The sequence below is a fragment of the Polistes canadensis genome, unplaced genomic scaffold (assembly GCF_001313835.1).
Source record: "Polistes canadensis isolate GaletaPanama2010 unplaced genomic scaffold, ASM131383v1 scaffold_91, whole genome shotgun sequence".
NCBI classification, from domain to species: Eukaryota; Metazoa; Arthropoda; class Insecta; order Hymenoptera; family Vespidae; genus Polistes; species Polistes canadensis.
In genome coordinates, this window is record NW_014569638.1 from 56,584 (window position 1) to 72,712 (window position 16,129).

At 32.8% G+C, this 16,129-nt stretch overlaps 1 protein-coding gene across 1 annotated transcript in view; it reads left to right on the forward strand.

The window, feature by feature from the left end:
• LOC106787100 (probable G-protein coupled receptor Mth-like 1) overlaps positions 1-13,946 on the forward strand; it is a 50,544-nt gene extending 36,598 nt beyond the window's left edge. Inside the window, exons 2-4 of the mRNA XM_014749154.1 lie at positions 690-874; positions 8,681-8,819; positions 11,167-13,946. Coding sequence (XP_014604640.1) covers positions 690-874; positions 8,681-8,819; positions 11,167-11,500 — 658 coding nt within the window. The 3' untranslated portion in view covers positions 11,501-13,946. The remainder of the gene's footprint in view (positions 1-689; positions 875-8,680; positions 8,820-11,166) is intronic.
• The last annotated feature ends 2,183 nt before the right edge of the window (positions 13,947-16,129 follow it).

A 16,129-nucleotide genomic window follows, 5' to 3' on the forward strand; every position in this document is an offset into this window, starting at 1 on the left:
TCTCTCTCTCTCTCTCTCTCTCTCTCTCTCTCTCTCTCCCCCCATCCACATAAATTTGTATACGTATGAAAATCCCCTACAAAAAAGGGTCCCCCTCCTCAAAAAAAAAGAAAAAAGATTTCCATTTAATATTACAGAACGGTGACATTTTCTTTTTTCAATCTTCTCTCTCGATGGATACTGCGTACTCTCTACCCACTATGTTTGCAGCAAAACGAACGAAATCCGTAATATCGATTATTCGCGACGGTGGTTGCGGAAATGATATCTCCTGGATTACAAATCATTCGATTGTAACGCATGGAAACAGAAACAATTGCACGCAATAACATAGAGTACCTATAACCTACCGACATTATAATACTACACGTTGCCACACAATATCCAGAAATAATATATATTTCCTTTTTTCCTTTATCATCCGACAGAGTTACACGCAATAATTTCCCACTCCTCGCCTTCAAACTCCCATTTATTTTTAATGGAAGAACCATCCTCGACAATAAGAAAACGGAACTATAAGATCGTTTTGCTGTTTTATTTCGTCGAATTTCTTCAACTCCGACTTTAAGTGCACAAAAACGATCTTCTACTTTACAATAGTTTTATCTTACTCCATTTCTCTGTTTTACGTTGAACGTCGTCTCACTCTACTACGTCTACTATAATCTGTTCTTTCTTTTTTCCAGAGATCTAAGACCAGCAAGTTTGGAGAAAGGCCAGGAGACCTTGCGGCTCAGAGTGTACGGTTGTTATGCTTGGGGTGGGCCCCTTTTGGTTGCGGGATTGGCTGCCCTACTGGATCATCTTTCACCCCAGACTCAGTACACCTATCTTAGGCCTCGTTTTGGAGAAAGGCAATGCTGGTTTTATGGTAAGATCGATCTTTTCTATCCTTTTTTTTTCGAAGTTATACGTACGCGCGTTGAGAATAAAATTTTAGTTGCGCACGCAGCATACAAGAGAACCATGAAGTTAGCCGTTAAAGAAAGTTAAATTTGAATATATTTTACACCGGTTTATTGTTAATTCATTATTTTCAATTGAATGAACTTCGGAATGAAAAATAATTCATGTTACAAGCATATTTACAAATATATGCTCGTATACCTATATTATGTATAAACGTTTATTGATCGCGGATTATTACATTACTTTATACGTATCCTGTGCTGTTAAATTGTGATAAAAATTGCTTTATATAATATTTAATTAATTTAATTCAAATGTATAAATCTCGTATTTACCGTCTCCCTTTGTTCCTAACTCGTATGAATTCTTACAATTAGTAGACACGTTAACCCTTAATAAAATTAATATTTCAATCACGCGCCAAATAAATATAATTTCTGACGCAAGTACATAAGTACACGCGTTATTTTTTCTTTTATCTTTTTTTTTATTTTTTAATCTATTTAAAAAAACTCTCCCTATCAATTTCATCTTCATTTACTCATTATTTTAATCATCGATATAAACCGAAAATGAAAGAACGAGCGATAATTGCAATCGTTTTCCCTCAAAGCTAATAATGAAACTTATTATTGCAAATGATACAATAGGAAGAAGGAGTAAAGCTGAGGAACGAAGGTCATCTCTTGCTATCCGATTATTCCGCCAATTAATAGGACCGTTCAGGCAAACTCGAAGTACCGACTAAATTGCTTTCGTTCGACGATAGTCCGAATGACGCGCGGGACGGGCATCGAATTAATTACCATTCGGAGGATATCTACCTATTAAACGAATATTGGATATCCCATAATGAATGCGTAGAAGTCGAACAGAGTGGTGGAAAAGGGAATAGGAACGCGAAAATTTAGCTTAACGCATGTATAAGGGATTCTAACGGTTAATTAAAAGTCTACGTATGTTAAAGTTTGTTCTTACGTTTAGAGAAAGAAAGAGAGAGAGAGAAAACTAATATAAACCGAACCACCAACCATCATCATTCGTACCTAATCGCAAAGGGCATAATAGAAATACTTGGAGGTAAGAGGATTACTTGAAATATCATTTGCCTCACGGAATATTGTACTATATTTATATATAACATCGAGAGAGTACGCATAGAAGGGTAGTAAAAAGAGAAATAAGAAGATCGATAGACCAAAGTACCTTTAATACCGTCGAATCCCTAATAATAACCGGTACAACTCCCGCGAGCTTTAATATACATTCTGTCCAAGTGTGCCTGTTGAATTTACGAGTGTATTCTGTATATATATATATATATGTGTGTATTTGTGTGTAGGGATGGGTATATACTTGTTAAGAACTCGTCTTGTAACGTACTAGAGAGAAAGTAAAGGAGAAGGAGAAGGGGGGGGGAATAAAATTGAACGAGAGAAATAGAGATAGAAAAAGGGAAAATAGACATGGAGCGGGCTAAAGTAGAAAGGGGGGAGGTAGGAAAGGGTGGTCTTTATTCGCGGTCGGCACAGTTGCAGACTATTTAACAGAGAGGGAAAGATAGAGAAAGACTACCTCGCAATTCGTAATCTCCTTTATCCCATAATAATCCCACGTGGCTGATCCCAAAGTCCTCGCAAATACCCGTTGCAAACATAACCGTCACACTATAATGTGCATCGATGTCTTCCTCAAACGAACCGAGAACGATTTGCGTGTAGCCTTTTTTTTGTCTATGTTACGAAAGCAACTTCTTTCTCTCTTCTTCTACAATATGTATTCCCCATTGAGGATAAAACGGGATTTTTTTTGTCCCGTTTAACTTACTGCTTTCTGAATCTTTTAAATTCTTTCCTACGTGTATAGTCTTTGTTTGTCTCGCGTGTTTAAAAAGGGGATCTACCATAAACGTGCTCTTAACGCGAGCACGTTATTCCCTCTCTCTCTTTTTTTTTTTATCATTTGCATGCGAGTATGTAGATTTTGAGGAAACCTAATGAAGCGAGAAAGAAACTTTTATGGTTTCTCGTTCATTCATCATAGAGGAGTTTCCATTCGAAACACATAGAAACAGATATATAAGAAAAGAAAGGAAAAATAGATAAAAGGAAAGATAGGAAAGAATGAAAATGCACAGCAGTTGTATGTCGTAGCACAGTAGAGGTTGATTGCGGAGAAAGCAGAAAATAGAATCGTTGTCGCACTTGTAAATCAGGATAATAGTGTCCCATGGGAAACTCCATCGGACTATCTTGAACTCTGTTCTGCTTCGCAACTCAGCGAAGCAATACCTTGTGCTGAGAGAAGCTGAACAAGCCAAGCCAAGCAAAGGACTTTGCTGCTACGGTGTGCTATACTACAGCGTCTTGTTAGAATGCCATAGACGATAGGATAGGAAGATAAACTTGGCGGCAGGCTAGCCAACCCTAACTGAAACTATCTCTTTAAGGGAATATTCTAATATGAGAACCCATTTTCGTGGTGAATTGTAAGGATTTTATTTCGTAACGTAGAATCTATATAATAATTAAAAAGTAGGTTAACACCGTATAACATTTCGATTGATCGAGAGATAATTTATTAATCTCGCACAATTCATGCAACCTATTGAGATCATTTTGAATCATTTGAACACTTAGAGAATTGTCAATACAATTAAAGATTTTCAAAATTATCTGTATACAACAAGGGGGAATTTGGTGTTATTAAATACATGACATATATCATTAACAAAATGTATAAAAAGAAGCGGACCCAAATGGGAGCTTTGAGAAATGCCAGACGTTACTTTAATTTCTTTAGAGAAAATGAATTTTTAAATATAATTATTTAAGATTTACCAGATAAAAAACCTAGTCTTCGAAAAAAGTAAACAGGTATTAAAACCTAGTAATCGCAGTTTATTTAATAATATCAAATAATTAATCGTATCAAAAGCTTTACTGAAATCTACGTATACGGTATTATATTCTTATTATAGCTTATTCCAATATGCGAAATATCGAATTATTCGTATGCTAATTATTTTTCATCTTCTACAAGACAAACAAATCGTATAGAAATTTAATCAAATGTATCCATATACTTTTATGGATTTATTTAAAAGGACAGCTACGAAAGGGAGAGAAATCATTTTCAAAGTTTCATTTATGTATAAACGTAAAACTCTGGCAAATATTAATCGATTTAAAACGGTCGATTGCACGTGCCGTATTGGAAATCCTGTTATACACAATCCGACACGAGCTAGGCGTAGCGTGTATCGTCCTACGGTTCGTTACACTTTTTAATACGATTACTAAACGGGAAGGAAAAAGAAAAAAAGAAGGATGGCAACAGAACGAAGAAAATAACAACTATCTAACAAAACAAAACAAAATTAATAGAAAGCTTTGACCCTTTGCATGTAGTAATCGACGTATAGAACACTCGATATGCTAATAAAACGTTCTGGGAATTATCGGATGCTTAAGAGAAGTGTTTAGGAGAAGTACTCTAGAGAAGACCTTTTAAACTCACCCTTATTTATCGTCTACTCTCCATTACTTATCCTAAACGATGCTAACGTTGAAAATGGTTGAGAATTTTAAAGGACTATCTCAACTTGTTCTACCCAAGTACTTTCAATATCAAATTAATTTGCGTATTATTTGAACGTTCTACTGTACCAACATTGTTTTCAATCGAACGATTACATTAGTTAATAAATTTCAACTTTTTTTTCCTATATTCGATTTAAAATATAATTATTCTCATTTATTTTGAGATATTTCATTCAATGGATTTCTATCACATTATATTTTCTTCAAATACAATATTAATAAACTCTCTTATAAAATACAATATAAAAAAATATCAACAAATTGACTCAACCACGTAATCTTTTTAGCGACTCAATTGATATATAACACATCAGATCCAAAATGACTGTTAACCAATGTTATTTATCACGAAATTACACCTGGAGGGAATTAGAAAGTTAGAGAATTTCGAATTTCAATTCTAAACGTTTGATCTGCGGTCTGGAAACTCTCAGACCATTTACAGATGTTTGGCTGTTGTTTATTCGAAAATCAAATGTTACAATATGTATGTTATAATAAGTATAAACGAAGGAAATCGTTAAGAAAAAAAAACAAAACCAAATAGATAATCGATCTCCCTGTGTTTTCCTATCTAACGATAATTAAAAATTCCATAGCAGTGAATCGTTTAAAACACGTGAGAAACGGATCGTTAACGGGGGGTGGAGGGAGAGAGGGACCGTTAACAATCCTGCCTGACGATCCGAAATATCGTCGACGATTAAAAGGGTATCGCATGACATAAATTGCAAAAGTGTCCGAAACTTGGAAACGATAAAAAAGAGAGATAGAAGGAGAGAAAGAGAGAGAAAGAAAAAACAACCTACAGAGAGGGGTGGAGGGTGAGGGAAAGAGAAAGTATGAATGCAGAGAAGGAACAGAATGTGGAGGTGGGAAAATAGGAAGCGGAGGTGGATATGGAAGAGGAGGAGGAGGAGAAACGATCGCAATTGATCTCGCGAAACGTTTTCGATGGCGAGCTAATCGGGCTTGACGGTGGTGCCATAAAGTATCGAACAGGCACGCGTGGACATAATTCACTTATGTTTGTTATGGCTTGCCATGAAGTGAGATACAACCCGTGCGGAACAGCTATCGTTGGCGGGTTGCCAAAAGCCACCGAATATAGATGATAGTGTCGTTCGTAAACGGTAAGAAAGAACTATCGTACTTTCTCTCCCCCCCCTTCCCCTCCCTTCTCTCTCTCTCTCTCTATCTTTGTCTTTTAAATTATTCTAATTTAAAGACTATTACGATACAGAACAGACAAATTATATATAAAAAAAAGAAAAGAAAAGTAAAGTAACAAAGGAGGAGAATAAGATGACTTTTTTTCTGTTTTCTCTGTCTATCCATCTCTTTTAAATTATTCTAATTTAAAGACTATTACGATACAGAACAGACAAATTATATATAAAAAAAAGAAAAGAAAAGTAAAGTAACAAAGGAGGAGAATAAGATGACTTTTTTTCTGTTTTCTCTGTCTATCCATCTCTTTTAAATTATTCTAATTTAAAGTCTATTACGCGGTAGGAGGAGGAAACAAGTAAAAAGAAAAAAAAAAGGAAATTAAATAAATGTAAACAAAAAGAAAAAAGAGAGAGTAAAATTACGAATGATTATCGATAATAGTCGAAAACCATGGTTTCCTTTTTAACTTTAGCCAATGAAATAAGGAAGACATCGTTTAATATAATTGCTTCTTCGCGAGTACTTCGAAATGAATCGTTCGTTATTGTCTCTCGAAAGAAATAAATTCAGAAGGGGGAAGATAGGTAAAAAGTTGGCACTGAAAAGAGTTTTGAATTTTTGTGTGAAACTCTTCCTCCCATCCCCTCCCTTTACTTTTCTATCTGCCTATCTCTTCTTTCATTCTTTCTTTCTTTTTATTTTCTCTCTCTCTCTATCTCTCTCTCTCTCTCTCTCTCTCTCTCTCTCCCTCTCTCTCTCTCTCTCTCTCTCTCTCTCTCTCTCTCTCTCTCTCTCTCTGTCAGTATGTACCATCGTTGAATTTTGAACCTTCTTAATGAACGCCGTGGTGAATGAGAAAAAAAGTGGAAGCCAAGGGCCGAAGAGAATACAAGTTCGCTCTTCTGCATTCGTTTAATATTCCGTTCGTCCGGCAGCTAGCGAACCGAGCGACGAGATGAAGAGTACCCAAAGAGAAAGAATGAGAGAGAAAGAGAAAAAAAAGAGCGTAAGAGAGAGAGAGAGAGAGAGAGAGAGAGAGAGAGAGAGAGAGAAAGTTTGGTAAACCGGCCCGAATCCGATACACAGCGTTTCGAAAGTTCACCGACGAGTTTAGCCTGAGTTTGACGTCCGCTCGAAACTTTTCGTTCAAGCTCAGAAGCAAATCAACGAAGAGACTAGATCATCCGGAATGGGATTACAGAAAATGTTTTTAAAATACTGTTAAATGTTCCTCCTGTATACTCTCTTTAAACTTTGCCGTAGAGAAAATTGCCAATTTTATTATTTCAAATGGTCAAACAATCGTGAAATATAACCACAAGCTCGGTAAAAGTATAATGAACTGGTTTAATATTCGCAACATTTTAAATGTTACCCCTTCCCGAATTATTCACGCTGGAATTTTTCATGATTATATCAAATTAAAAGGAACAACGTACCCAAATAGATTATACTTTTATACAGATGGTCCACAAATTAAGATTTATTTTAATTAAGAGGATACATATTCTAGCGTGTCTGGTTAAAAAAAATAAGAGAATTTTTTGTTTACATTTTCTTATAGTTTGAGATCTTTAAAATGGGTTCTAAAAGTTCATTGAAATAACCGAAATCCCGTATAAATTACAATTGCATAAAAAACATTAAATCGTTAAGTGGATAATATCGAAAATGAAAAAAAAAACGATGAAATTTAATTCAAAATCAAAATATTTACTATTAAAATACTTCGGACGATATTGATACATCTTATTAACCTAAGTAAAATATTAAAAGAAAAGATTTAACAGTTTGACCTGGATTTGGCATGGTGGTGCTTCTTCGTGAGACTCGTTTGCTTGAAAAGTAGGTCGATTGGAGTAGTTCGATACCCGTTAAAAGTATTACTACAAGTGCATTAGTAGTATTTACCTCCTGTATAACAGATACTACCTGTATAAATAAGATTTTATTTCGAAGTTTATTTGTAGAAGAAGTGGGAAAGGATGAAAAGGGTTTAGATAACATAGACTGTTAAAGTACATGCAATTACGAAAATGGTTTTAAAGATACAAGAAAATTATTTGATACAAGTAATGCTTGTTTCTATCAGCTCACACTTCTATGTATCCGTGTACCTTCCTCTCTCTTTTTCTCAAGTGTGTATATATTTTTTGAAACATTACCTAAAGCAAAAACCAATCGCGATTCGTTAAGTTTTGTGTATATTGCTCCACACTTCCGGTGAATCATGTACGATCGTCTAACAGATTTATCTTCCTGTCCTCGATCGTATTTTTATTCTCCTCCCTTTTCGAGATCCGCGAAAGAGAAAAACAAAAAGAAAAAAAAATCTATTTTCGCGCGAACTTCAAGGAAGAAGGAAAGATAAAGAGATGTGAAATTTCTCATCTATGGTAAACATGAAAATAAAATCAAATCTCGCGTAGTTAGAATTTCATTATCGTAAGTATAACACGTTAACCCAGTTATGGAATTTATAAATATACGAAGAACCCTGTGCAAAATGAAATTTTACGAGCCTTCGAGGAAAAAAAAACAAATTATATTATATTATATAAAGAATATTAATATTGGTATACTAATATTGTTAAATGCAAAATTTTTCGACCACACCCCCCTCGCGTTACAGAATGTTGCTGTATCGTAGTTCCATCCCTGTGTAAACCCATTTCCTCTTCCTCTTTCTATTCTTTTTCCTTCTTCCTTCATCTCGCTTTCCTCCCCATTGTTAAAGCGCAACAACGTTTATTATTGAATCGAAGAAATTCGAAACATCGAAGAGATCCGGCTTATCCTATCCGGAGATGATTTAAATTTAGAATATTAAGATTTCTCGCGGTCTCGGTGGTCCGGATCCACGTGCTAAAATCGACCAATGAAATTGAAATAAATACGTGACGACGTATGATATTCGGATAATTATTATTTTATTAAAGTAACAAAACACAGCACGTATATTAATTTGGATACTTCTTTTGTACGTCTTACAGGTGACATGGAAATTCTTGCATATTTTTTCGGACCAATCGGTGCACTTTTAGCCGTGAATCTTCTCTTTTTTGCCGCCACCGCACGTGAATTAACTTGCGGTCTTTGGAAGGGTGAATTTGTCAAAAGCACTACCGAAAGGTAAGTAAAGAAATTGCTCTGAATTATTTCTTATGATATAATTTATAATACTTATAAAGGAAAGGAGGATTCATAAATCTAGATCAAACAAAATCCGCATTCAAAGGAGTTTAATAAACAATCACGGTGGTCTCTTTCGGACGAGATTGAGAAAACTTTGTGATCTACTTAACGAGAATAAACCAACCAATAATGTTTCAAGTTATGCGATCGATGCACTCTGTAACTTCAACCTTGTTTATCTAATTAACTGAAATTCGATATATTCGAAGAAGAGGTCTATGTACTCTATATATTCTATATAGACCTTTTGAAATAGTTAGAAACTCAATTTCATAGTGAATCAGAACGAACGTCTTGAATCCTTTTTATTCGAAGAAAATGAAGAAAAAGAAGAAGAAACCAGGGCTTTGTTTTCGACCGAAGGACGACCTGCTTTAAGCGATGAACATCAAGGATAACTGGTTTCATTTCAACCTTCCAAATGAAAGTGGTCCTCTCACGAGAGTTATTCTCAAACGATTCGTATTTTCTTTGACTCTAACTTAGATGATTTGAATATTTGCAATATTTGGATTGATCGTTCTTATTTTATAAAAAAGATTAAATAAATCTAAATCGATAAAAATATGGCCAATAAATAATATATATCCAAGTTTACATATAGTTATAGTTTATATTTAAATATAAAATATCATAGAGTATTCTTTATATTGAAGTTTTTGACATAACTTATTTATTGGCCAACCGAATAAGTTTGAATTTCTCCGAAGAAGTCATATTTATGTTCAAGAAAAGGAACAAATATCATTACTTTTCATTCGTACTTCTTATTCTTCTTCTTATCTTTCTTCTTTCCCATTTCAATATCCATTCTCTTTTCTCAATCGTTAGATTGATATTGACGATCTCAATTTCCGTAGAAAAATGTTATTTGCACGGACAAGGAAAGGAAACGATCTCTATAAACTTTATTCTCTTTGCTACCGTGCCAACAGGATTTATGATTTCGTTGAAACGTAGTTGCTATTATATGAAAAAAAAACTTAAAAAAAACATAGATCGTAACTTCGTTTTTGCTTCTATTTCTTTTTCTCTTTTTTATGATCCAGAGAAAGACCTTGTGTCGTTGATAAGTATTTAGAAAAGTATTGAAGATTCCTTTACGTACGTTTTCTTCAGTGACGTAATTACAAATATTCGAACATTCTCCGCAAAATATAATGTTGTATCTCCAGGAAAAAAAAATCACTTATATTAAATTATATAAACAATATTAATATTGATATTTAATGCTTCAAAATGTACAATTTTTCTATTCGATATTTTTATAGGATCGAGATTTCTTTTTATGCGTTTTAGGGGGATAAAGAATTATAAAAATTTAATAAAGGCAAAAAGTATGTTTTTGTGTGTCAATGTACTTTTAATCTATTAATTAAAATATAATATGTTCAACATAATTTCGAGTAGGCATTACGGGGTCTTACGATATTGTCGTTCTACTCCTGGTTTTCTTGATTCATTTTAAAATATTTAAATAAGAGAGATAAATTAACGTTAATTTAATGTAATTTAAACAGTCTGATTAGATGAATTAATCGAATAAAACCAGAAGTAATTGATCCATGAAATTTATTATTATTTCAATCGATCAGAATCTTGGATCAATCATCGATTCTCATTCATTCTTATCCCTATTACATCAGAACAAGCAACGATCCAAGAGCTAAGCTATTTCATTTCATCGACTGGTTCTTCTCGTCGATCTTTTTATCGATCCGATTATATCGTCTACGTTACTAGCGGTCTACCGCAGACTATCCTAAGATTATTTCTTCTCGTTTTCTTTTTTCATTGTCCGTCTTACTTGCTTTTCAAAATATAAATCCAAAGCTAAGAAAATGTCTTAAAACCTTTAGTTAGTACAAGATCTTGAAGGAAACTATTAACTAAAGATAAAATAACTGTTAACCCTATGCACTCCTTAATCCCGAATTTAAACATTTAAAATTATTTTAAAAATTCCATTGTATAATTAGACTTTAGAGATAGTGTAAGAAATATGATGTCAAGTAACACCCGACATAGAGGTGATAAGAGTTGAAATTGAACTTTTATAACAGAATTAAAATGTCAATGTACAAAATTAATTTAAAACAGAAAAGAAATAATTGAAAAGTTTATAGTTTCGTTCAATCCCTGTTCAGTACCGTTTGTTTCATATATATATAAAACAAAAAGAAAATTATTAAAAATAATAAAAAGCTACCAATGAAATATCTAAATTATAATTAAACACGTATACTAATCAATAATGTTGACAAATGAAATTTCTGTTAAGCAGGGCTGCCTTGGGCTGGGTATGCATGAAGTTGGTGATCGTGATGGGTATCACATGGGTTGCTGATGTAGTCTCCTGGGCAGTAGGTGGTCCACAATATATCTGGTACTTCACCGACTTGATAAACGCCTTCCAAGGTGTGCTGATCTTTGCAGTGGTCGGTTGCCAGCCTCAGGTCAGAGCAGCATTGAAAAGACTTTGCAATAGAAATCCAAGAACTAACGCAAGTCGGCAGGGTAATGGCCTTAGTACAACCAGTCACGGTATGCCCAGCATGGGTGATAGCGTTACACAGAATCCAAGTACGAAGACTGCACCGTTGGAAACCATCTGTTAAACTCACTTCGAGAAGGTTCGAGATTGAACATTAAAACAATAAAAAGAAGATAAGGATAATCTTGAAGAAAACTTAAATACGACTATGTGACGAGACGACGATTACGACGACTTTGACAGGATGCTTTGAACGTTCAGCAAACATCAACGGTCAATGCGTTTCCGTCCTAAGGTCATTGACCTTGAAAAGAAGCCCGTGGGTGGTTTAGTCAGGAATGAGAAAGCCTAGAGGCAAAGGTGTATGTATTTCTAACGCGCCTTTTTTTTTCTTTCTCTCTGGCGGACTTTTACACATATTTATTAAAAGACATATACTTCAAGATCCACGTATATGTATGTATATGCAACTGCGCGAATACACACTTGTGTGATAGGTTCGAGAATACTCGCGTATGAAATTGAAAACAAAACATAAAATAAAATAAAAACCATAAGAAGGCAAAAGAGATTCTTTAAATGACGAATTTGTGTCATTCTAATCGAGATACTCGTTGTTATTAATGTATATAAACAGATGAGAGATGAGAGAGAGAAAGAGAGAGAGAGAGAAAGGGTGGGGGAAGAAGAAGAAAATGCTTGACCATTTACAGAGATTATTAATAAATTGTCGATATATGATAATACGACTGATAAATAATCATACGTTTGTTACCAATTTACTAATCGAATATAGTCATTGCGTCTACTTCTCTAATATCTTCGAATCGAGCTTAATTAATTAATTATATCTCTCTTTTGCACGAACATCAAAAACTATCTGTTAGTTTGCGTTTGTTTTATTTTCTTTTTTCTTTTTCTTCTTTTTTCTTAACTTTCTTAACTCCTTTTTTACTTCGAATTTTATTCATATATATTCTTACAACTTTTCTCGTGGATCATAAATGATTTTTATTCATGAAGGGGAGAGCGGGGGGGGGGTGTAACCATTGGAATATTAATATCGGGACCACAAAATTTGTAATTAAGAGTACAATTAGAAATAGTAAAAATTCTAAAAAGAATTATTCATCAACCGATCCACGTCTCTTCATAAAAAAAAAGAATAAATTATATATTGCTTAGTCTATTGTTGAAATATCCGATAATTTTGTTGTACAATTATTTGTCATTTGAAATTATCGTGTGTATCGGCATTGAAGAAATTTTTCATAAAATTTACAAATTTATACGTCATCAATTTTTTTTATTCTATCCTATCGAGATCGCAAAATAAAAAAAATAAAAAGATAAAAAAGAAATCTTTACATTCAAAAATACAGCCAAGATTTTTTTGTTTTTTTTTTTTTGTAAAATCGTGAAAAAAGGGAGAAAAAGTCTTTTATACTGAAGTATTTTTAACGATACTGCCAATTTCTGTCAAAAATCGTCTGGAAGTGTGCCATTATAGATATATTCAAAGATATATATATTTCAAATTTGCATTTCGCATCGTCGATTCAAAATAGTCTTCGAGGAATCATCGAAATACATAAGTTCGATCTACGTGAGTCACGATCTATGATTTCCGTGATCTATGATTTTCGACCTTTCGAATCCTCTCTTTTTTAAAAAATAAAAAATAGAAAAATAGAAAAATAGAAAAATAGAAAAATAGAAAAATAAAAAATAACATCCTGTCCTAATATTAGTTTCTAAAAATTAGATATTTGTATGAATGAAAATAGAAAATATCGGAAATAGCATGATCGACGTTTCGTAATATGTAATAAAAATTTGATGCCTTTTTAAATGCCTTCCAGATGTGTGACAAGTTTAACATGCCAAATTGTATCGAATTGACCAATAATTTAAATAACGTCACAATTTTCAGTATTTTATATTTAAATAAATCATTATTAATAACGTATGTATATTTAAATTAAATATTAGCTAGTCAATATGATTCAATAATATTAACTTCAACAATAAACTAAAGTTATCAAAATCGTATATTATATTCTATTGGATATACAATATTATACTATATACAAACTTCACACTGCAAATAAACATTTTTGCAGATCACATTCATCTTTTGTACATTAGAAATTAATAGAAACTACATAAAAATATATATATATATATATACATGATACATATACACGTATACAATAAAAAATGTTGTCATTTATTTAGATATAAAATACTGAAATTTTACGACGCTTATTGGTTCATCTAATATTAGAAAAACACGAGTCGATTTTCTAACGATTTTTCGATAGACAACATTAGTGATTAAAGAAGAAGAAAAAGCTTGTAAGAGCTTTTAAATTATTCATTCTAAATGAAAAAGAAAGAGAGAGAGAAAGAGAGAGAAAGGAAGAAAGAAAAGAATCTTTTGTCTTCAGGTGCATAAAAGAGACTGAAATACGATATCCGCTGTCTCGATTCGAACAATCTCTTGAAGAAGAAGAAGACGCATCGAAATCGAATTCAATTCGACTAATGTGAGTGTTGTCCGAAAAAAAGAGAAGAAAAAAAGAAAAAAAAAGAACTGCAAAACTTGATGGATCTTCGAAGAGTAGAAAAAAAGAAACATAAACGGGTCATTTTAGAAAGTATGATTAGTTCCTTTATATATATATTTTTTTTTTGTAATACGAATGAAACGGATGGTTGCAGAAAAAAATAATTATCCTTTTTTTTCTTGTGTTATCTCTATTAAATGACTGTATCCGAGAATATTCTACCTTCGTCGATTCTTTTTCTTTCTAACTAATTTTATAATCCAAAGAATAAAAAATGAAAAGAGAAACAAGGAGCTCTCTTACGTATGTAAAGTAATAATAACGACGATGACACGTGCGTTACATTAATGTATGTGTGTGTGTTCGTATGATACTCACGTATCAGTGTGTTGGTGCGAATGATAATATATAATTAGCGTTCATCATTAGTTCTCTTAGCAATAAGTATGATTAAATCACATATTCTTACGTAACGATTGCACGTAAAAAAAACAACGACGGGGTGACAGTCGTCTGGATCACATTATTCATTCTAAAAATAATATTCTAAAGAAACTTTGAAAAGAAGAATATAAAATAAAAGTCAAGTACTTCTCGCGTTGCAAAAATAATAAAATCATTTAATTAGATGCAGATACTGTCACCGAATAGAAAAAACTCACCATCATCACCATCATCATCATCATCATCATCATCATCATCATCATCATCATCATCATCGTCATCGTATTCAATCTTATTTTTTCGTAACACATTTATTTTTTATTTCGTATCGTATAAAGGGTGAGATTAAAATCGCTTTCTTTGAAATAGCTCGAAACAAATTGTTTTATTTCTTTTTAATATTTTCTTCCATTTGTTTACAAAAATTGTTGAAATTGTAAGCAACTTACATAAACGAATTTTTGGGATAAGTGAATCTCACCCTGTATATTATAATGATAATTATTATTATTATTATTATTATTATTATTATTATTATTATTATTATTATTATTATTATTATTATATTATAAAATTAAAATTATTTTTGTTATTAATATTAAAACTGCCAATACACGCAACTTGATCGTAGAATTTAGGATTTAACACGTATGTCACAGAGGAATAAACGTTAACGTTATTATTCCTATTGTATAAAAATGACTCGATTAGAATATAATAATGATCGCGGATATAGATATACGACAGAAATTCGACATACGACAAAGTTTTAACACGTCAATAATAAAAAAAAATCATAACACTGTCGTATATAAAATAAAAATCTAAACCGACGAAAAGGGGAGAGTAGACATTTATTCTCCAAGAATACTATTTACGACTAAAGTAATATACCGATAGTTGGATCGATATGATAGATTGATATAAATCGTAGCCTTAACGATTTAATTTATTTCGAATTAGATGTTGTAGAGAAAGAAAGAGAAAAAAAAATATATATATATAAAAATAAATATAACGGTACTATACGTGTAACAAAACTAAAGATAATAGCTTGCCAGCAGAGAGTACACGTAAAATACGTAATTCAAATGTAAAACGAATCGTTTATTATGTTTCCATTTATTACTTTTCTTTTTGTAATTGAATTTTTTTTTATATTTTCTTTTATTCCATCAACTTTGACGAAGATAGGGGAAAAGTGAAAGCTTAATTCATCGGGACGAGAAGAGGAGGAGGAGGAGGAAGACAACATCGAGATGGTTCTTCGAGAAAAGATAGAAAGATCAAAGACACAGGGAAAGAAAGGAGAGGTATGAGGGGTGTGTATGTGTGTGGCTCTTGGCACGATCGTTTGTGGTACGAAAAGGGAAACATCCCACTCGTCACTTTTTGCCCTTTATTCTTCGTTTATCTCTAGCATGTAGAAGCATCTGCCGAGGCGAAGTAAAAGAAAGAGCTAGTCGATGAAGGCTTCTGCTTTTACTTTGCCCAAATATAACATGAAAATATAAAGAAATATATGTATGTATGCACACACCTCGAGTGAGTTCGAGGATATAAAACGAGGCTACTAAAAGAGAAAGAAAAAGATTGATACAAAAAGAAAGAGAAGGACAGAGAAAGAGAAAGGTTGTGTGTGTGTGTGTGTGTGTGTGTGTGTGTGTGTGTGTGTGTGTGTGTGTGTGTGTGTGTGTGTGTGTGTGTGTGTGTGAGAGAGAGAGAGAGAGAGAGAGAGA